General features: G+C 40.9%; 1 protein-coding gene across 2 annotated transcripts in view; it reads right to left on the bottom strand.

Annotated features, from left to right (window-relative positions):
* ADAMTS12 (ADAM metallopeptidase with thrombospondin type 1 motif 12) overlaps window positions 1-23,896 on the bottom strand; it is a 177,021-nt gene that overhangs the window by 108,704 nt on the left and 44,421 nt on the right. For both annotated transcript variants that reach the window (XM_075739600.1, XM_075739601.1), the window contains one exon: window positions 2,515-2,689. In XM_075739600.1, the coding sequence (XP_075595715.1) occupies window positions 2,515-2,689 (175 nt within the window). The remainder of the gene's footprint in view (window positions 1-2,514; window positions 2,690-23,896) is intronic.

Below are 23,896 nucleotides of genomic sequence, written 5' to 3'. Positions count from 1 at the left end.
AGATATGGCAGGTAACTCTTTATCAGTTAAGCCCCAGCCCAGGAGGAACAAAGCTGGGGCTGAAAATACAAAGCAGTCATGACGTTTAATCTGTAAAATAGAATTTGTTTCTACAATTAAATGTGAACTGTAAATTGAAATTGTTTTGCTTTAAAGTGATCCCAAAAGGCATTACTCTGGGCCATCTGTGATATCATGTGGGTGTACCAGAATTCTGGCATCAAGCTTAACAGCATGAAGTGCTTGAGGTCTTGAAAAGGGGGAAGACTCATCTCACCATATTTAAAATTTTTGATGCACCAAGTACTCCCCAAAGCCTGTGTAGTGAATATATTTCACATAGAAAGCAAGAATTAACTCACTTTCCTTTTTTGTTCTGTATTTCACTTCTAAGAAGAGCAATTGCTCTTTAACAATGCATAATGTAAACAGGGGATGACATTGACTTCTTTCTTTTTTCTACCCTTGTTGAAGAGCTGGCTACAATGGAAGTGACATAACAAAACATAAGACACAAATTAAGAGTTAAGGCCTGTAGAGGAACCAATGATAAAAGGGCAAAAAAGGTAATGAAGGAAATGCTTTCTTTTCCCCATGCACTTTTTCACACTGATTACTTAACTTTTGTGACAGTCAAGCAGATTACTGCTTGACCAAAAACAGACATTAGCTCTAGAGGCTGATCGAGTCAGTTAAACATAGAAACATAAATGCCAGTATATTACTTTGTTAATTCATAAGACACTCCTTTTGTTATTCTGGAATATCATGAACATATTATTACCACCAGGAATAGTTCTGTCAAATTAGAATGAAAAACATCAAACAGGCAGTTTAAATTCAAAAGCCCATTAGAGCAAACTTAGCTAGTGTAAGTGAAAAAATCTCAGGGAAGCTATGCTCTTTTTTTCCCAGCATCCAGGTACAGCCAGTCTTTTTCTGTCTCATTCTGCAGGACTTTGAAGGAAGATACAAGAGGTAAAAAGAGAGACGTAGAAAGAAAATAAGCAGACTACACAAAACAAACACACAGCATGATATATGGTATCTCCTATCTCCTCTCCATACTTAAAATTATTGCTTACAGATCTTATTTCATGCATAAATGAAACCTGGAAGACAGCAGGCAAGAACATTTCCTCATTCTTCACAGGCAAATCTAAACTAATTCTTCTCATTTATCCCAGCAGTCATCAGAAGAAAAAGAAAATCAGGCAGCTATTTTATATTTAAGCCGTTGACATTAGATGTTCATGGCGCTTCAACTTCAGGCTTATTTGTTTAACAAATAGATATATTTTTATTTGATGAAAAATAATAAGGATCAGTGTTCATATTAACTCTTACAGCTTCCCCTTCCCCTCACCTACCCAGTATCACAGAAGACTGGATGGCTCCCCCCTACCCATCAGCTTTCTAGCTTCCCTCAGCTTTCATTTCACACCGCTCTTGGCCACCAAGCAAGAAGTGCAAAGTAGGTCTGTGACCAGAAATATAGTGGGGCTGAGTTGTTGTTTGCTTCTTTAATTTATCAATTCATATTAAACAGCAGAAAAATTTCAGCAGCAGTCATGACTGAGGATTAAAAATCCTACATTCCTCCTTTTTTTCCACCCCTGGAAAAGAACCAACTATTCTGTAACCATTAACCTGAGAAAAACAGACAGAAACACACCCCTGCGTATTCTGCAGCTCTATTTGTACGTAACTTGGCCCTTATCTCATTTAGGTTATTAATCATTTCCCTACCAATACTGTACCTTTTCTAAAGTTTGGTGCAGACAGCCTGAAGGCCTCAAACAACAGAGAACTAATGCAAGAACTGTAAATTTTTGGTATGAATCAATGAAGTAAATGATTTTACTAAATAAAGGAATTCATTTTGTAATTAGGAGATGCCAATATACTCTTCCTGTCCAGGCTGGTGTATTAGTTTGTTTTCCCAAAGACACGATGAGTAATAGTGCACCAGTATTTATTTTTACTTATGCTTCTATAAAAAATACCTTACTGTTGATGCCTTGTACTCCACTTTCCAAACAACCAAATAAAAGTCTTTAAATATTCAGATAACTATGACAGAGAATCTAGAAATCCTAAATTTAAACCATGAATTAGAAGGCAGATACTTTATGTTGAGGACAGCATTTGCATGAGGTGAGAATATTTTATTAAAAATAATAATGACTGCAATTCTCATCATCCCAGAACTGCTCAAGAATTCAAGTCAAACTTACTCAACAGTTCTGGCTGGAGAAAAAAAGTGAGGGGTAGAAAGGATCAATGGTGTGAAAAACATATCCCAGCAGTCATAAGGAGGATTTAAGTATTCAGGAAGGAACCCAGATGGGTGGCTCCCGAGGTCTTTTGACTGAGATACTCTCATTCTGCATAAAGTCTTTTTACAGAATTTTTAAAAAGCTTAGCAGAAAGAAAGGTATACACCACTGGAAAATAAAAGCTGCTTGAAAAGATGCAGAAAGCAAACAGGCAGAAATCCAGCAATATTTGTACCATTCAATCCACATGCGTGTTCTTTTTCCATTGGGATCGCTCGTCTTCTCCTTAAAGCATTCTGAAGGATATTTGCCCCATAGATAATATGGGGATGGGGCATTCCCTCTTTCTGTGGATGCTTTTTAATGGGCTCAATGAAGTAGTCTCCATGGGGCAAATGGAAATATCCAGTCTGAAAATAAGCATAAAAGAGTTAATCTCTACTGTCCAGTACTGAAAGTCAAAAATAAAATAGATTCTCTTCATATCATCATCCCTTAGCTTATCTTATAAGCAAGTCATTACACTGCAGAAATACGAAAACAACAGGTTTTCAGCATTTATTTTGCTGCATACCTCAAGGTTCTTTGTATCTCACAAAGGCGTAACAGCCCAAAGGGGAACAGAAAAAAATACCTTCTTCCTAATAACCTGAAATCCTGTATACGGAGGCAGAGGCTCCCATATTTGTACAAAGCCACTGAAATGTCAGAAGTTAATTTGTCAAACATGATGCACTAGAAGGAGTTGCATCTTGTTCTTTTGGTGTTTTGCATCCATTCCCCAGAGAACAAGTCCTGAATAGAAGCTGTTTCTTAAGTGCAAAGCGTAATTCTGCTCCTAGCTGCAATTCCACCCTCAGATTACACAACTCATCAGATGGACTGGACTGTGTGGTCCACCCTTGACTCAGACTACAAACCCACCCAGCCTCCAGGCTTCTAGTGGAAAAAGCAAGTAGCTTTTCATGAATTATATCAAGCTATTGTGATCATAAAACAGAGCTGTGTAACAAAGGTTGTAACATTTCCTATGCTATAACTTCTGTATCAACCTCCCAGCTTTGACTGAGCTACAGGGCCTTTGACAGCCATCTGGACTTGTGTTGGGTTTGCGTGGCAAGGTTTTGGTAGCGGGGGGGCTACAGGGGTGGCTTCTGTGAGAAGCTGCTAGAAGCTTCCCCTGTGTCTGATAGAGCCAATGCCAGCCGGCTCCAAGATGGACCCGCCGCTGGCCAAGGCCAAGCCAATCAGCGCCTCTGTGATAACATATTTAAGAAAGAGAAAAACAGCTAGAGAGGGCTTTTGCAGCCAGAGAGAGGAGTGAGAAGATGTAAGAAACTCTGCAGACACCAAGGTCAGTGCAGAAGGAGGGTCAGGAGGTGCTCCAGGCGCCGGAGCAGAGATCCCCCTGCAGCCTGTGGTGAAGACCATGGTGAAGCAGGCTGTCCCCCTGCAGCCCATGGAGGGAGGATGAGGGGGTGTAGAGGTTCCACCTGCAGCCCGTGCAGGACCCCATGCCAGAGCAGGTGGAGGTGCCTGAAGGAGGCTGTGGCCCCGTGGGAAGCCCACGCTGGAGCAAGCTCCTGGCAGGACCTGTGGATCCGTGGAGAGAGGAGCCCACACCAGAGCAGGTTTGCTGGCAGGACTTGTGACCCTGTGGGGGACCCACGCTGGAGCAGTTTGCTCCTGAAGGTCTGCACCCCATGGGAGAGACCCACGCTGGAGCGACTGTAGCCCATGGGAGAGACTCACGTTGGAGAAGGTCGTGAAGGACTGTCTCCCGTGAGAGGGACCCCATGCTGGAGCAGGGGAACGATGAGAGGAGTCCTCCCCCTGAGGATGAAGAAGCGGCAGAAACACCGTGTGATGAACTGACCATAACCCCCACTCCCCGTCCCCCTGTGCTGCTGCCGGGGGCGGAGGTTGAAGCCAGGAGTGAAGTTGAACCTGGGAAGATGGGAGGGGTGGGGGGAGGTGTTTTAAGATTTGATTTTATTTCTCATTCCTCTACTCTGTTTTGCCTAGTAATAAATTAGATGAATTCCCTCTCCAAGTTCAGTCTGTTTTGCTCGTGATGATAATTAGTGAATGATCTCTCCCTGTCCTTATCTCGACCCACAAGCTTTTTGTTGTGCTTTTTCTCCCCTGTCTAATGAAGGAGGGCAGTGATAGAGCGGCTCTGGTGGGCACCTGGCCCTCAGCCAGGGTCAACCCACCAAAGGACTACAGAGGATTATTTTATACCTCCCTCTGTCATGATCTAAGAGACACATGCAACCCGGCATGGCCTTGAAGGTTCAGCATTTTCGAAGGGATTGCTAACATCGCAAAAACATTGTATAGCCCTTTCACTTCAACGTATACAGAGCAGTACCAAATCTAAAGCAAAGGATCAACTGACATCCCAGCCCATGCCGGGGATGTGACATGAGATTGAGGTATCCCACTCTTATGGCTTTGTTTCCTCTTCACTTTCTTGCTGTGGTCAGTGCAGCTTTCTTAACTTCCCCTGGAGCAGGAAAAATGCAGCAACACTGTGTTCCTGCAGCTGCTGTACTCAAACTTACAAGGACAGACAAATTTAAAAACCCATTTGAAACACGCCAGTATCTTACAGTTTCCCTGGACAGCTGGGAAAGCCAGTATGAGGGTCAGGACAAGAGGGAAATCATATGAATGGAGGAAAAGCATTCTTAAAAAATAAGCCACCATGTGCTCTATGTACTAGAAGCCCAAAGGCAGCACAGTGAGATCTCCACACTATGTACTTCAAAGTCCCCTCTGTTTCCACTCTGATTGCCATAGGCTCGATACATCCCACAGCAAACTTGTACAAATAAATAACTGTGACTGCCATTTTACAGAGTTTGCCGAACAGTTTTTAAGAGCAGAAGCTCTTTCCTTCCACTTTTCCAGTGTAAGCCAAAGTTTAAAAGCCAGAGGTTGACCTTGGTTTGAAGCCTTGGTTACACCCATAAAGTTTCATAGGTTCAGGACTCAAAGTCACATATGTTTGCCCGTCTGTGATTACAGTTACTGCTTGTATGTTTTTTTTTTCATTTTTAAGAAAAAAGAAATCAAGACTTCTGATTCTTAAACATAAAATCTAAAAATGTTCAGGTTTCTTTTTAAATTATAAATCAAGGCTATGTTTGACATAGGAGCCAAGACACACTACAAAAGCAATAAATCCCATGTTAAGATTGAATAGAGATGTCAGGCAAGCATGAATCTACAAAGCAGGAATGCCTATACAGAGGCTAGACCAGCAAATCAGTAGATGTGGCTTTCCTCCTGCTGCTCAAGGAATCAAAGCACTGTCACAAATTTCTGCTGATTTCTTTTCATTCCACAGGATTTGATCTTCCCTGGATATTCTGAAAGTCTGGGTTATTTGACCTTCTTTTCCTGTTGTGGTTTTTTACCCAGCTGGAACCAGGAAGAACTAACCGTCTTCATTGCAGACCCTAACTTTATCGGGCAAGCTGACTAGTCACTGGGCTACTGCGTCAGTTACATCTGTAAGGAAAGGTCAGGCAATCATATAAAAAATTAAGCATATTAGTAGTGACTTCATTCCCCAAGTTCTCTCAGTAATGCTTGCATGTTAATATTCAGCTCTCCATCCAAGCTGTATGGAGCAGGAAAAAACCAAAAATTCATCATATTTCACACTGCACACACACACACAGAGACAGCAGTAAAGATTCTTCAATAAGCCAGCAAATGCTGGCTACTACAGAACCTGGCTTCAGACATTCCCATTGATATTTTTTTTTTAATTATTGTTTTCCTAACATTATTATTTTTCAGTATGGAACATCTATTTTCACAGTCTTACAGCTGTTTGCTAGCACGACTCTATCCCAAGCCATCCCTGTTCCAATACAACCACAACATCCCCAACCAGCTGGGATTCTGTGGACATTTGTTAAATTCAGCAATATGACTGTACCGTCCCACCCACTTGTGGCAGAAATTCTGCCAGTCTTCGTCTAAATCTGGGATGAAACTAAAAGTTGCCCCTCCTGCCCTTTGCATTAACTGCTTGTCTGCACTAGTTCATATACTGTTCTTGTCACCGTCATTGCAGCACTTTGCAGGAGTACATGTGGCCACTTGACTCACATTGACTGCACGTGCTTCATTCTTTATGTTGATAGATAACTGAATAGGCACAGAAACACAGCTAGCAGCACCGTCCTTCTCTGCATTGTAATTACTACCTTCCTGTTTGTCTCCTCTTTGTTATGTGAGGCAAGGTCCAAGAGAAGCTTCCTGCACTTCATGCAAAAAAAGGTGGAAATTTTTAATGTCCCTGAATTTCTGGAATAGGCCATGTCTGTGTGTCAGATTTCCCCTGAAGAAAGCTACCTCAGGTGTCTGTAACTTCTGCATGATTGCTTTACATTTTTCTTTAAAAGAGGTTGATAACAGCCAGAACTTTCATATTTGTTGGCTACAGACTGCTGAATCTTGGGAAGATAAAGGCTGCTCCCACACTCATCGTCCAGACTGAAGTCACCGTAGAGCATGAAGAAGTCTGAGGGCCAATTTTACCAAGGAGACACTCCAGAATTTGCAGTGTTGTCAACTCACAGTTCAACTTGCCACAACAGCTCCTGACACCTTGGGCCTATCAGAAAATCCCTAGTTACTGAAAAGCAGTAGAGCAGCAAAACTAAGCTGGAGCTAGAACTGCTGCCAGCTCAGAATAAAAGAACCCCAGGTATATTTTCAGGTTATGCACAAATTTACATGGTTGTCTTGGCAGTACTGCTGGGCACACCCATACAGCTATTTCAGGCATCAGTGCAGTGGTGCGTCCCCACAAACAGCTGATGGGAGGGCACGGAAATTTATAAACCAGCTTTGTCACCAAAGAGAGTGCAACTGCACCCATCAGTCCCCTGACTGAGCATTTCTTGCTCAGGCATGGCTTGTTGCGGTTTCTTTGGTTTTAGCTCTGACCTCATGATGACTAATGAAAAACCGTTTTAACCTCAGCCTAAAGAGTGGTTCTTGGGATGGGAGGATGTTTCCTGCACTCCTGTTGCTTCTTGCAGGGTTGTAAAGTATCAATATCATGAATTCAAGGCCACAAGTCAAGGCCACAATTCAAGGCCAGTGTTCTGCATCAAACTTTTAGTTTAACCCAACAAAGCATTCACTTCCCCACATATTTGTTCCTGCCATCAAACTATGGTCATGAATCCCTCCACAGCGCAGTCTGAGGAGGGAGGAGGGAGGAACAAGAATACACTGAGCCTGTATTGCCTCTAAACTCACTGTAACATGAACCCTGCACCTTGATTTAATTTATGGAACAGACTTGGTGTTTGCCATGAGACAATATATCGTTTGGAAGTATAAAGACCCTATACAATAGCACTAGTGAATGAAATTATCATGGGTTTAACCCTGAGAAACGTGGTTCCCTCAGAAATAGTCCATTACTGTAAAAAAAAAAGAAATACTTCATATTTCAAATGCTAATCTACTGGAGGAAATAATATTTTTTATTAATTTAATTTTCTGTTCTGTCTTACAGAGAAATGTGTTATAGAGATACCTGTGTAAATTTATGGGTAAAGTAAATTAAGGAAATCAGAGTGGGAAATGCACTGTGCCCACTAGAGCTGCTTAGGATGAAGTGACTGTAAAAGTCTGCTTCCAGCACACAGATGTGCTTTCCAACAGCTTCCAGAGACTTCCAGCACTTACTGAACTCGTGCTCTGCACTTGCGCTTTCATTCTGCACAGGTTATACACTGAGAAATTAAATGCTGAGACCAACTGGAAGAAAAAAAAATCTTTACATTAAACTTATTTCAAAGCACTCAGAACCAGCAAAATTCCTTTTCCTGATTAAGTACTACTTTAGTTTTGCTCTTTATGTCTGTATTTTTCTGACTAATAAATATAATAGCAAGCATTTTTCATTTAAAGTCCATCAGATTTCAAGCTATGTATACATACAATATATGCTTTTTTATTTTTTTTAGCAGTTTGTAGCATCATGTACTTTTGAGTGTATTCACACAGCCTCAGAATACACAAAGGAGCACCGTTATGAAAGCCTCATCGGAAATAAGCCAGCCTTATTTATGCTCATTACTGAGTTTAGTTTTCACCACAGAAAAAATGACTGCAGCCAAGTTTCCCTCATTTAAACTTCTTTATGAAAAGCTACCATGTAAAATAGTAATAGAAATAGCCAGAAAATAGAGAGTAGGTGGGTGTTGGTGTGGTGTAGGGGGGTATGTGTGGGGGGGTGTGTGTGTTTGTTTGTTTCCCTCAATGCCTGTAGGTGAAAATCTAAAAATCTATCACAGAATTTTTTTTCTAAATGGTTGTTGTCCTCTCCTTCAAATCTCCCCTGACCCCCAAAATTCTGACACATTTTGGCCAAAAATGTTTCCTAGACTGTATTTGGAAGTGCTGCTACATTACTTAATGGGATTTTTAATTCAAGCGCCTCATTATTTTGGCACAAACAGTTCCCTAGGCACGTTGCATTTCCTACACTGCATGTCGCTCGCCAGGACGTGGTGATCCTGGGACACTTCTGACTCAAGGTTTTCAACCAACTTTTGTTTGATTTTCAGTAGAAATCTGCATTTTCCAGTGGAAAGCTCATATTTTTCACATACTTCTTTGGGTCAAAAGTTCAGGGGTTTTGTCAAAATATATTTTCTGGAAGAATTTTTTCAATCAATTCCACGTGGGAAGCTGAAGCTGAGTCCTGTGGGAAGGGAAAAGAGCAGCTTTAGCCTTGGCTAAGGCTTTGCAAATGCGATGTTATCCCAGACAGGAGAGGCTGGAAATAGTGGGTGTGTGTCAGGAGAAAAAGGGAGGGAAGAAAACAACAATTTGCAGTCTAAAGCTATACAACTGAGTGGGTTGACAATAATGCCAAAAAATAACATCTGTAATGAGAACAGTGTGTAACTCACTGAAAGCGGACAGCACTATTTCTGCCATAGGGCAGCAATGGACTCTGAAAAATTGGGAGAGTTCTTAGAAGTGACATGAAACAAAAAAAAGACAAGATGCTGGGTATACCTTTACGTACTTTGCTCCAGCTGCTTATTACAACTGTAATGCATGGTAAGAGAAATTCAGTTTGAATAAAAGAATTTTCTAATTAAAGAAAAAAATTGTGCTGTAGGGAACATGCATTACCAGAGAACTTCAGCTGCATATAAACAAAACTGAACTGGTGAAGTAAATTATCTGTAGATATTACACATGCTGAGTTTATTTTCCTTTTTCAGCTTATGACTTAATTGCTTTCTGTGTGTTATTTTTTTTCCCCAAGATTCTTTCTCTTTGAGTTGCCATCTGTTCCTAATTCAGCCAGAACACAAACCCTGTGACATCAGGGTCCAGGTAAAATTTTCACCTCTGTCCTCAGCTAGAGCTAGAAAAAATGGACCTGCTGTGCCATTGCTCAGGCAGAAAGGAGGAGGTTGATTATTTGTTAGGTACTAAGAAATTTGGCAATGGACTTTTATGAACATCACCCACAGAAAAGAACATTCTAGCTCTTATTATAGAGTTCTACAGAAAGAAAAAAAAAGAGATGCTTTCAGCAGCATTTGGTGAAAGGTTCTACAACACTGGAACACAGCCTTATAGTTTTAACATAGTTTTGGTCCAAAATTAAAATAGCTTATTTTTACATTGACAAGGTGAGTGAAAGAACAGGATACTATCATATCATAAGATTATATACTCTTTTGTCACGCTTGCTACCTTGTGTATTGTAGAAGCTGCCAGAAAACTGCTGAAAGCTGTCAGAGCTGTGCAGAGTGAGGTCCTGCACACTGTGGGCTGAGGAAGTTCAATCAGACAGAAGAGAGAGGGAAAAAATATCAATGGAAAGCCAAATTTACACCAAGGTGGACTTTTGTGGCAGAAATAAAGTATTAGAGGAGAAAGAAGTGCCTGATATCCTCCAGTTTTCAGGTTCTTAATGGTCAGACGTCAGTCCTGAATACTTCTGAGATAAAGGTCTTCCTGACTGGGGACATACCCTCAGCAAAGGAGAAAAGTCAAGTTTCTATGGTCATGTCAACTAGCTACCATATAATCACTTAAAACACATGATCACTCATCTGAGAGACTTGGCAGAGAATCATTACTCCAGGTGATGGCATCAAGCTTGCTGGTGACCACACTCAACTTCATTTCTTCTTTTCACTGCACTTGAGCAGGAGAGATTCATTCCTCTTCCTGCAGTTTAGCAGAGATGGGGACTTGGATGAAGGTTATCTAGGATATGTTTTAAGAAGCTAAGGCATTAGAAATCCACCCCTTATAAAAATAGGTAAAACAAACGAACATTCCAAATCCTGTGTTCATTTGCTCCTCTGCTGTGCCCCAGAAACAGTTCATTACGCAATACTGATAGCCAGGAATAACTTCCGTGGATCTCCAACTCACTGTGAGCTTTGCATCTCTTACAGAATCTAAAGTATCCTGGCTACATTCATTCATACTTGAGGAAATTTTCTGTGAAATTAATCTGTCAGGATTTGAGCATGTTCACATGAAAAAAATACAACTTAGAATACTAATTTTAAAAGACATCTTTGTTCATACTTCAGGTCATGGCATCCTCCACTATCAATGTTTACTGTCCATCCTGAAACCATCTATTACTTCTTCCAGCTGTTTTCTGATTATTCTTAGAAGAAACAGTCCAGGATCTTATTCGTACATTCACTTGTGGGTGCCCTCTTGGCTGTGGCTATATTTGCATTGTAGAAATATCCCATCTTACTTCCTTTCTTATGACAGAAGATCCACAAATGAAACATGACAACTGTGTGCCTGTGAAGCTGCTTAGAGCCTCGTTAGTCTCTCTACAGGCTTCTGCTTTGAGATCTCCAGCAGCTGATGAGGAACATGAAGCTGTGTTCCCACAGATTCTACATCTCTTAACTGTATCACAGTGTCCAGCAGCAATCACTTCATGTTGTCCAATTCCCAGAGAGCCGTTCAACTTCCTTCCACATTCTCATTTTCTACTTTTTGTAATATGTCCCATTTGATTTCCTTAAGCCAGAACTGTCCTCCTTTGCTGCATATAAGGCTCAGACACACCATTAAATTCCAACAGGGTAAAAAATTATTGTCCTTTAGAGGAGATGTAGTAACTAGCCATTTTTATAGTCTTAAAATACAGCAAGGATGACATTTAATAAATTTTACACAGCTTCCAGTGCTGGTTATATTAAGTTGAAACACGCCTGTGTTCGCCACAGGCTGAGCATCCAGCAGGGAGATTGCATGGCACAGCTGACGCTTAATTCATTAGCTCAAACAGTTTGAACCCTTATTCTATGTAACAGTGTGATTTCCACATTGTAGCTGAGAGATGGACTACCAAGAGCTCCCTGAAGCCCAGAGCACTCCTGAGATCTGGGGCATCTTTTATCAACACTTCCTTTGTCACTCAATTGCTGACAAGTCCACTGTGTCTTTGGAGAAGACAACGTCGCAGTCCTTTGGGCTGCACAGTCTGCCCAAAGCCCGTGAGGTGACACCCCACCGGGACAGGCCAAGTGGACGGTGCCTAGTCTCTGCCTGAGCCCATGCACACAGCAAGTTACATCACTGCTGAGGATAAAGTGCACCCAGAGGTTTTTCCTCCTGCAAGAATCAGCTAGGACACATGGGGAAATCCATCAACCAAGGAGTATGAAAAAGTAGTCAATATAGCCTCAAGCTCTATCTCAGGGTGAATCTAATAGCAAGTTAAATCTAAATTAAAAATCAAAAAGCTTTGCTATCCAGCCTGAGGGACACTCTTGGGTGAACAATAACACAATATTCTTCTGAGTCTTTAACTCTTCCTCTCACCCATGCTTTCTCCCTCCCCCTTCTTCCCTGTTTTTGTACTGGAACTTTTAATGACAATGTGTGCTGGGAAAAGAAAAAAAAAAAAAGGAAAAAGGGGGGAAAAAAAAGGAAAAAAAAGAGGGGAAAAAAAAGAGAGCTGTTTCTCCAGGTGCAAGAGGCTTACTTTCACTATAGGCACAAGAGGGTGAGACTCTTGCAAGTTTGACTTCATTTGGGATCCAAAAATAACTTGGCAAGTGTCATGTTCCGAGACAAAACAAAAACTTTGCCCAATTTCTCCAAAAATGACCTTTAGTTCGGAAGAGTAGGAAAGACCAACAGCTGTTTTATTCCTGGAAAATACTCTTGGAACATTTAATTCATATATTTCTAATTAAACTTGTTCAGAAAGCACTGTAAAGCACTGTATCAAGGGGCCTTACATTGTACAAATAGGGGGTTTTCCATCCCATTAGTATCAGAGCAGCCTCTCATGAAAATGAAAATAAACACTATAAAAATGGTTTGTACTACCCAGCATTTGAAATTCCCTGTGAGACTTCTGACAGCAGGATGAGAAGTTCTAAAGCTTTGATTTGGAAGACAGTAAACTTTTACAGTTTGCAAAGCAGATCAAGTCTGACGATTTAAAGCCTATGTAACACTGAAGAGTAAAGATTTAAACACCAAATTTAAGAGGTTCCTTGCCTAAATTGTGCTTTTCTATGAACAATAAAAACACAAGCAAGAGGATCCGCAGAGCACACATGATCTCTAATCCTGGAGACAGAAAGTACCATGGCTGTTTTGGCTTCCTGCTCGCATATTCTAAAACTAATTTCAAGCTAGTGAGCATGACAATGTTAAGACTGGAGAGCTCAAACTTTATTAGAGAATAACTAAATGCAAATATTTGATCAAATGACAAGTGGCATTGTTTCTATTGACAAGTATTGTTTGTATTACTGTGACCCACAGGAACCCTCATCAACAGCCAGAAAAGCAGAGATACAAATGCTGACAGCTGCCACAACGTGTGCAGATAGATGGAAGAAAGCACAATTATCCCATTTTCCAGTGGATGAAAGCATGGCAGGAGCTTTACTCTCCTCAAGAGCAGAGCAAAGGAAGGTCACAGCCCAACTTCTTCCACTCCACAGAAATTATTTTGCTTGAAGAAACAGAAGTCTGTGGGGAAACGCAACATCAGATCGGACTTCGCTGACCCATCTGCTGACGCTCTTCTCCTAGTTTCATTCTGTCCAGCCCAAAAGCAAGCAGAGATGTCAAGAGCAGACAGTGTATTTTAGGTCTGCAGTTGTGATCATAGGTGTGCTAGGGTAGAAGGCTTCTACCTCTCTTTTCTCCAAACTTATGAAGCTTCTGGCTGTGCACCACACATGGGACTTATGAATGAATTTCAGCATGCCTAGAAAGGGTCATGCCACCAGTTATCAAGGTGACCTAAAAGGCAGCCCATGCTGATGCCCTCAGTTTCTTCTTCACTTACCATTTACACTTCCAATACCTTCCCCACACAGAAGGATAACCTCAGAGCAGCACCGTGACATGGAGTTTCAGCTCAGCACCTACAGGAGGAATCGTGGCTGCTACTCAACGACTGCAGCTTGAAACACACTGCCCTTGTTTCCGTGGGTGGTTTGAGAAAACAGCTGCTCCGTTTGCTCTGCACAGCCTTGCAACAGGCTGCGAGCCATGCTCAAGCTGCAGCTTGCTCAGCTGTCACAAGGGAGGAATGAAGGGGGAGGAAGCTTATCAAAACCAAATACCTTACAAAACAGGAAAAGTCAGTCCCCAGTTGAGAGCAGCTGCTGCACATTAAGATATCAGTGTGAAGTGAGTGACACACTACACTGAAAAGGTTATTTTGCATCACAACCAGTGGCTGTGTTGAAAAAGGATTGAGTGTAAGAAACAGGATGTTGAAAGAGAGGGGAGGAGAAATGAAATGAAACCATAAGAACAAGGTTCAAGCCGAGTCCCAGAAGTTGGAGGACAAAGTGCAGTCTTTAGTACGCAGATGATGTTTAGCACATGGCAGTCTGGGAAGTAGCACGTTGATAACTGGCAATCACAACAGAAGTGCTAAACTTCTGCTGGCCTGAGGCAAATCACATGCCACTCATTTGATTCTCCCTGTTATTTCTGTCTGCCTGAGAAAGGAGAACGAACTGATTTTATGACTGCATCTGGCACACCACCATAAATGTTTTTACAGATCTAGTACAAGTCACAGCTCCCATATATACTAAAGCTGAAGGCTGATCAGATTTAGCATTGGGTTCAGATCAGTTTAAAAAGCATAAAGCACTTAAGTTAGCTCTGAATTTGATTTAAATCACCCCTTGAAGCTTGAATTCTGATTGAAACCCATTTCTGTCAATATGAGAGTTACAGTGCACACACTGATATATCATCAAAATTACCAGCACATGTGAGACACACTACACTGCAGCTTACAGACAGAAAATTAACAGATCTCAGAGGTGCAGAGAGAGGACTATATAGTTTGAAATTCAAGTTGTGCAAAAAAACCCCAACCCAATAAGAACAAAAGACTGCAAGCCAAACAAATATTCCTCAATCTACTCACTGTCAAGTTTCAGCTCAAAACTTGGCAGGACGTATAGTCAATAAGAACCAAATCAAATTTGGTACGAAGCCAATAAGTGAGTAAAACTACTTATGGTAAGACTACCATAAAATCTCAACTAATTCCAAGGGCCCCCCTGCTAGGAGCTAAATCTGATGAAATGCCAACTACCTTCTCTAAGGTGCTGAATACTTTAAGGTCATCCTGAAGCTGGTGGGAAATCAGCAAGTTCAACACCCTCCCGAGCAAGACCCTGTACAATGAGCACCTGAGAAGGTTGGAAAAGAGACAGTATGGGGGAGTAGCAAGCAGCACAGAGATACTGGAGAGTTTCTCCCAGTTTGCTGCCTGCGCTAGCACAAGAGGTAGGGAGCTTGAAAAGAAGCTGGCAGACAAGAAAAGATTTTTTTCACCCAAGACATACTTAAGCTGTAGCAGCATTTGCCACAGAAAATTACAAATCAGAAATGTTTTAGAGAGGTTCCAGAAGTGGCTGGATAAATCCATGTAGGGAAGATTAGTCCTGCATTTTTAAATAGAAAAATACCACCTACAGCTCAGAAACAGACAGCGTGTAAAGGAGATCTCCCTATTTTCCAGCCCTATTCTTACACCTCTCCCAGGAATCTGCTGTTGACAGCACATACTCATCAAAGCCAAGGGTCTGGCAAATTAACACCCTCCACCAACACAGAAATCACAATCTGCTGCTCAGGTGCTGCCTTTGTGGGAGCTTTCCAAGTAGAAAAAGAGGCTTTCTTGGTTGGGTGTTTAGGCTTCTTAGTTGCTTTTGCAGCCCTGTGGGCTTGTTCCTATTGTGCCTCTCACACTCCAGGTTTCTTTTAGCCGTAACATCAGCCCAAGATGCCCTTCTGGGACTTCACAGCAGGCCATGTGCACTCCTTTCCATCTCTAAATTTAGACTAGAGAGACTGCCCTTCTTGCCCCAGACTGACTCTGGGGCAGGCTGGACTTTTGGGCTGACCGTGTACTGCCATTGGTCTTAACTCTTCATGCAGGCAGCCACCACTTCCTTTAAAAAGTGCCCCTTTTCCAAACCATTCTTGGGGATATACTTTTGTCTGCTTGCAAAAAGAAATGTCTTAGTTGTGCAGCTCACCCATAGAGATCAAAGGGATAGATTTCAGTCTAAAAATTATGAATTTAGGATTTTGATTTTTAAGTGTTTAGATACGCATATGTTTGTTTCTGATGCAGAATATTTCTGTAAAAAAATTGGGTTTGCCTGTTGAAAAAGCTATTGTTTTTATTTGAAACTGACAGAAAAATTAGACTTTCCATCAAAATAATTCTTTGTTTAACTGCAAATAGATTGTTTTTGCTATTTTGGAAATATAACACTGTTTGAAGTAAAAGTGTTTCATTTTGTCTTGCTTAAAAGCAGCAGTCAGTCTTTTAGGTTTGAATATGGTATCCTGTAGCACAAAAAAGACAATATAGAGAAGAATTGGTCTATTTATCCGGGGAAAAAAAATTTGCAGTAAAACATTCTTTGGAACCAGGCAGGTGAGAAAAAGTGTTTTGCTATAGTAAAAGAAATAATTTTCTTTCTGTTAAAGCTCTCATGTCACCTCTTCTTTTGCTCACAGAATGTTAAATTTTTGTCTTCAAAATTGGCATGTTTTGAAATCCTCATAATGTACCTTTCAGGAATTCAGAAATTATGAAAATCCCATGTAATTTTGAAAAAGGTAGAGATGTTCAACATTTCTAAGAATTCAGCAGTTTGTTTCTGTAGGACGTATAGCAGTTTTTATGCAAAACTGATACAGTGATATGTAGGAAAATATGAAAAAGAGTAAGAAAATACTTTTTGTACAGATCAGACAGATGTCTGCAGATGAAATACCTTCCTGAAGACATGCTCAAGCTTCTGTAGTATAAAAGGTTTTACCGAAAAAGTAAAAGTTTTCTCAAACCTAAAAGATACTAAGTATCTTCAGCTCCTACTCAGCATGATTCTTGCTAGTCTATGAATACTGAAAATTCCAAAACTTGACAACAATGGAAAGAAATAGAAGATAATAAAGACTAAATCATATACAGTCCTGACAGAACTCCAATGGACTTAAGAGTTCTTTAAAATAAGGTATATTTGACCCATAAGCCTCTAATAACCTTTTGTGTGGACAGGGGACTCTTCAGAAACAAATTTAGGAAGGAAGTCAGGACTGAATCATCAATAATTCACAACTGACCCCTCTTAAAGGTGAACTTACAAAAACAGTACATACAATAAGCAGTTCATTCTGCTCTCACTATTACCCAGAGTTGCACAGCTAAATACCAGAATTTTACTGCAGAAATCCTTACAACTGAGAGATGAGACTGTGGCTTTTTAAGAGACATTTTCAAAACGAGGATTTTTGTACAGGATGATGCCATATCATGACAGAGGCATTGAAGCATCAGTAATGGAAATGCTATCATTGAAAACCAATGTTTTTTGTACTAGCCAAGCAAAAGCTATTTTGTTCCTCCCAAAAACAATTCAGGCAAGATTTCCTTGAGTTGCTATGTTTTTTCATCAGTGCTATGTCTTTTTTCCTTCTGCCCTTTGACAATGAAAACCAGAAAACAAACACTGAACCAAATACATCCCTGGCTCAATCTCATGGATTTATTTGCAGCAGGAATGGATCTGACAGCCTACATCACAACAAAATACGCACAGATTCCAAAGGCAATGAATAATTCCCTCTAGGCTCAGATGCAAACCACATGCATTGTTCCCATCCTTTCCTTTACTACTTTAAAATACTCTATGTTCAGCACTTAACACATGGTGGCACTTACAGATGCCCCAGCAGGCATTTTGTAAGACGACTTTCAAGGCAGGTTCTGCCAAAGCTGAGCTGGTTCTGCCAGAGCTGAGCTGGCGACACAGAGATGATTTAGCAGAACTGGCTGTTAAAAATCACTTTCAGGAGGCTTCTTTCCCCAGCGCTGTTGGCTGTTTTCCACCTACTCCTAGTCCAGGACGCACGTTCTCCTTTCCTTTCACAAACTGGCTCATCCTTCCAAAAATGGTTGTTGTTTAGCAGCACAGCTCTGGATTCTGCTCGATTTTCTTCAAAAAGCCAAGACTCGCACGTGCCTTGTTACAGCTTCAACAGGTCTGCCCAGTGCTGCTGAGACAGCAACAGCTGCCCTTCCACTGTGATTGCCCATCCAGTTGGTATCCAGCTACCCTCCTCCTTTAGCTCTAGACTTCCCTTGAAATTACTGCTCAAACTGCCCAAAACACTGCCTCGCTGGTGACACACACCATCTGCACGGTTTTTAGGACTACTCACAGAATTGCTGGGATTTGCCAGTTGGATTTCAGAACTGAAAGGCTGAAAAAAAGCCTTGGGATCAAACAGAAAACTCCATTCCCTTTGTTGAAAGGGAAAGGTAGAACACCAAAATGTGTGTCAAATGTACTATTTCCCAAGGGAAAACATCCCTTTCCACCCTGCGCTCATCCTGCTGCTTTTGTTCTACGCTCACAGTCTCACATCAATGAATAAAATTTTGGTGATGTTTATGTAGAACCCAGCACAATGCTTATGACTCAGACACACAGCACTACTGCCATGTGAAATATTAATCTTGATAATAATAACAATAAAAATGAGTAATACCCAACAGGAGTAAAATTTATGTTACTGCTTGGGGTCCCTATAGGGATAAGGGTTGAAAAAACATGTGACAAACAATACCATGTACACCTATTTGCCACAATGGGGTGCCTCTGTGTGTTTACAGACCTTCCTCTGAGTCTCGGCAACACAAAACATCCGTGTTACAGACAAAGCTGCAAGATGACATGGGCCCTGCTTTATTTCTTGAGGTACCCAGCAAACCCTTTGTGTGGTGGCCAAGACACCGTTCATCACAAAAGCATGCTTCCTCTGAATCTCTAAGACTAGCCACCAGTTAAGTAAATCTTTTTTTTTTCAAGCTTGACAGATTCCAGAATCTGTTAAACATACAGAGGAATCAGAAGCATACCAGACAGCCAGTCTATAACAGAGACAATTGTCTGAAGTTTGTCTGTGCACTGAAGTTTGTTTGTACTTCTACAGTCACACTGACCCAGGACACTTCTGGTCCTCCAAAAATAGCAATGCATTAGTCTTCTTTCAAACTTTTTCATTTATATTGCTTTAATTTGCAACATTTACTCATTTTCAGACACATCATTTTCATATTCCCAGAAAAGCTTCATAATACCTATGCTGAAAGTTAAATACGATCTTTTCCTGGGTAATGAACATCAAGTGTCTCTGCAAAGAGTGAAAGAGTAAGGATTTCATCACAGTCCCCTGATTCTATGGACGAATTTCTAATAGGAAAGCCCAAACAAAAACAGCAATCTGCAAGATGAAGTGTGAAATGCACAGGAGAAGTGCATTTGGATTAATTTCCATCAGACCTTTATCCAAATTCATACCTGTCCATTTACACCACAGCACACTCCTGCCAACATCTGAAATTCAGAAAACACATTAATTTAGTAAATGGCACATTATGTAATTCGCCATCAAAGAACAACATCGTATGTTTTACAATGTTTGGAGGATCCCACAGAAAACTTTATGAGGCTCAAAGATCTTGTTGCAAAAAAATCCCCACCAAACAGTATTTTCATTCCACTGTTCAGGTGAGTCCTCCTTTCACTGCTTCTTTATAAAAATTGGATCCCTCATGGTGCAATTACCCTCCTGCCAGCCCCTCCACCTGCACTGGCTGTCTCAGTTGTCCATTTGGACATGACCAAACAAGTGACAAGGTGCAGCCAAAGCCAATGCTATAGCTATCAAGTGTTGGGCTTCCACAGGGTATAGGCAGGAATTAGTAAGAAAGTTTGTGATTCTGCTCAACTAGCTTTGAAGGTCACTGTAGCGTAATTCTACCTCTGAGTTTGTAATCCACAAATCAACCTTAAAACATCTGCTGAGCTAGTTCTCAATCAAGGGAAAAACATTTTGGAAGGACAAGGATTGATTCTGAGGGCTGACAGCCTGATGTGATGGAGCTGTGAAAGTCTTCACAGAAGGAGGAGTGTAGGCATCTGAGTGATCTCAGGTGTTGTTCAGGCAGGTCACCTCATGACAACAAAGATCTGATGGGGGAAGATCTGGACTCACTGGGGGGACAGACTTCACTGCAGAAGCTCTACTGTGCTGTTCAGGCATTTATTCTGAGCATCCTTACTTCTCAGGTGAACTTCTCAAATGCTTCTGGAGTCAGTGCTGTGTGTGGGATCCCAGACTGAATTGCTGTGGGGTGGAAGAAGTTGAGTAGAGCTGGACAGGAGCTTTCTGAAAGGCCAATGGTCAAGCCAAGTTGGTGCAAGAAATAACAGTAAACTCTTCTCTCCTTTCTTTGTGTTTACTTTGCTCCTTCCAAAACTGACCTTCATGGAATGATAGAACTGCTTTAGCAGAACTCAGCCCTTTCCCCAGTGAGACACCAAAGCACCTTTGAAGATTTGGAGATTTGAAGGGATGGCAATGGTCAAGCCCACACAGAGCGCTGGGGAACAGAAAGGGCTACTACACATAGTCCTTGAGCTCATGTGAAATTCTGCTGCTTGTTCCCAGAAGCAAACCCAGTGAGGGTATTGCAAGCTGCAGTGAATCGACAAGACCATGGTTCATATATCATTGCGTAGCACTGAGAGCTGCAAGATGTTTTGACAGAAGGTCTTTCGCTTGCCACAGGTATACAATCTCCTGGCTTAATGTCACAACACAGCAGTGACTATTGACTGGACTTAACACTAGCACTTTGACAACACCACCATGAGTCTTTGATCTCATGTTTAAATCACCACACAAACAACCCTGAGTTGTGCTGTCTTTTGTAACTTTGTGGAAAGAGACATGCATCTCCAAAGGGTGACTGAAACCATGGGCTACAGAAGAACCACAGATTAAGGAGGTATATAATTTAAAATATCAGATAAGCAGGTGGGAAAACTCTAGAGCAAGGTATTCAGGGTAACATTGGGTGGTAAAAGGAAGAGGAATTAGCAGAGGTAGGCAGCAGAAATCAAGATTGACACTGAACTGTTAGCAATGCCTAATTTATTCTGTACTTGTAACTAGCTTGAGCTCAGGTCTTTCAGCAAGGCCAATGGAATAGAATAACCAAGCCCCATGTAGCGCTGCTGTCCTGTGGTCCCCCCTTGAATACAGAGGGGCACAACTGGTAACATAAGCAGGGGATTTAAGCAGGCGGGATTTGACAGCAAAGATCAAAGGTTTTTCCTCTGATCTTTGAGAAACTATTGAGCCTCACAAGCTTAACCTTCTCAAGCCTTCTGAGTTTGAGAGCATGATTTAAGAGACATTTGTCACGTTGAGATACAATAATGACTCCAGACAGAAAAACAATTTAGCTTGCTAAAAAAGTTATCTGATTTTTTTTTAATTTATTTTAAAAATACTGGATTCAACCAATAGCCAGGAAGAAAAATAGTTTCAAACCCTTTCATGGTAGCTCAATGCACCAGTACCAAGTCACTTGACCCTATGTGGAGTACTAATTCACAAATGTTTGAGAAAAGGACTGTCTTTGCCTGCGCGAACGAGAAAGGAGCAGCTTTCCTCCCCAGACACTGACAGCTAGACCAATCTGCCTGTGGGTAGTTTAATTAAAGATCTGTAATCTCCTGGCATTGACTGGCCGTGTTTCCCCTATCCCTTTTCTTCACTGGTAAATCATTTGTTACCATCGCTATCAGAAGCATCTGCTCTCTGTCTGAGGGAAAAACACTATTCTCTTTTAATTGGCAACATACAGAATGCAATACTGGAAGTGCCTTTTTTTATTGTGACAGGCACGTCAGGGTGACTTGCATCTTGATGTAGTATGTGCAGTAATGAGTAACAGTACAGAGTTAAAATAAAATCGATTGCTCATATGCTGCATTACCAAGTTTCTAGCAATGACCTGAAACAGAAGGGAATTCAAAGAAACAAGAACAGCAAGAAAAGTCACTATGTGTAGCATGACAGCAGGAAAAGCAAGTATATTTCCCAGTTCCAGCTGGCCACCAGTTCAAATCCTGACCAAACACACTTACGCAGTTACTGCATAATAATGATCTTGTTTATGCTCTGATTCTTATCTAAACTATGCTTCCCGGGTGTTTAATGTAAATCTAGTAGAGTACAAAAATTTGTATCACTGGGAAATGGACTGTGGTGAATGGAAAGTGACTGAGATGACTCCTGACAAGACTCAGCAGGTCAGCAATCCCAAGCTGAGACACAAGCACAAGTTTAAAAACTGAGAGAGGAATCAGACTGCCGGTCGTGAAAAGAAAGGAACTCATGCTACCATCAGCCCACGTTACTGCAGCAAGATGACTGCAGTGTCTTCAGAAGCGTCTCTGAAGTAATTCAGAAGATACTATTCAACAGAGCCAGTCAGCATCTATGGATTTTGTGGCTGCAAACAAATTGTTTACAGAACTGGTACCAATGAAACTGTTACTTTAATCATGTAAACCAATGTTTACTTTAGTCCTACATTAGGGGACAGGCCACATATTGACTTACTTTTTAGGAAGACTTTTAATTGTTGCTTTTATCCCTTTAGATTCCCTCCCTGCCCCCCGGTGTCTTGTCTCTGGCATTGTGTGACTGGCAAAGCTGGTAAAAATTAATCCCAGATGTTAAACTTACTCTTACAAGCTGAAACAAACAAACAAACAAATACTCTTTCCTGTGCTGGGCAGATTGGAGACAATGAGCTCATCCCATAATTTAGTATTTTTCAAGCCCAAAATCAAACTCCAGGCGTGGCATTCATCTGACTAATGTAAATATATACCTCTAAGCTTGTGTCCTTAGGATCTCTTTCATAATCAGTGAAGAACAGGCAAGATCATCTGATCTGAACAACCTTGGGATGAGTTAAACTGCACCCAAGAAGGTGCCCTAGAAGTATCATCTTCATTGGCCCTGTAGAAGATCTGGACAAGCTGAGAAGTGGACACCTGTACATGACACAATTATGTTTGGTCAGATACATCTCATTTACAGTGACCTGAGGTACCATTAGACTATACTGTGTTCCAAATAACTGTTTTCTCCTTGCCACACTGGGGAACACCAAATAGCTATACTCAGTTGTAAAAAAGTGACTGGTGATAAGTCTGTATTGCTGTGTGAAGTTCAGACACCTGGGGCATAAGATCTTCAACTAAATTGTAAAATTCAGCATGTGTACGTAACACTTGCAGCCCAACAAGCAGTACTGAGGATATTCTTCACTGCACAGAGATATTCCTAATCACATAAAGAAAATACATAGATTCTAAAATATTTTCTATTTCTGAGTTATGATCATTGGCAGTAAGTCTTCACCTGTCCAACTTGTAAAACATTTAAAACCATACAGCACTGCAAACAAAATATAACAAGCATTTCATTTAGAAGCACATGCCCAAATATTCTTATCAATTTACATACCTGAATCTCTCTCCAGCTGTGGAAAATTTTTTCCCTAGCTTTCTGATTTTTTTCCTTTTTTATGATTTTATTATTTTGATTTATTTCTTTTTGATGATCAGTTCACACTATTGAAGTTACAGAGGCAATATCAGTAAAAATAACCTGGACCAGTCAGTAGATCCACTGTGTGTTTCTTATGCTTCTGTGTAAATTTTTGCTGCTATAAATGCCATTACTCTGAAAATAGTACCTCCCTCCACTGTCTTTATTCCTACACCTCATGAAGCAGACCTGCAAGGGATTCAATTCTTCCATTCCAATCCAGCTGAATTACTGAGCTCATTAGCATTACCAAATTGTAGCAATAAGGAAATAAAAAAATAGCAAAGCAGTCTGTAAAAATGACACTCCATAAACACTAAAAGACGTTATCTCTGAAACAATGTAATTTAATCAGTATTATTCTTACTAATTCATATAGATGATGCTTATTATACATTTCCGCTTGGATCTCTGTATCGCAGTGATGGGAAAGCTAGTTTAGAGCACAGAGTGCTAAATATGCTATATCAGTTCCCACAGCAGAAGAAACAGGACCCCATAAAGCAAATAAAGTCAGGCAACACTACCATTTCAGACCATTCAGTTTTTTAAAGCTAGATTCTTGCCATTACACATGT

This window comes from Balearica regulorum, chromosome Z (genome assembly GCF_011004875.1).
Source record: "Balearica regulorum gibbericeps isolate bBalReg1 chromosome Z, bBalReg1.pri, whole genome shotgun sequence".
In the NCBI taxonomy this organism is placed as follows: Eukaryota; Metazoa; Chordata; class Aves; order Gruiformes; family Gruidae; genus Balearica; species Balearica regulorum.
Note: the sequence above shows the minus strand (reverse complement) of the source record. Positions and strands in the feature narration are given on the sequence as shown.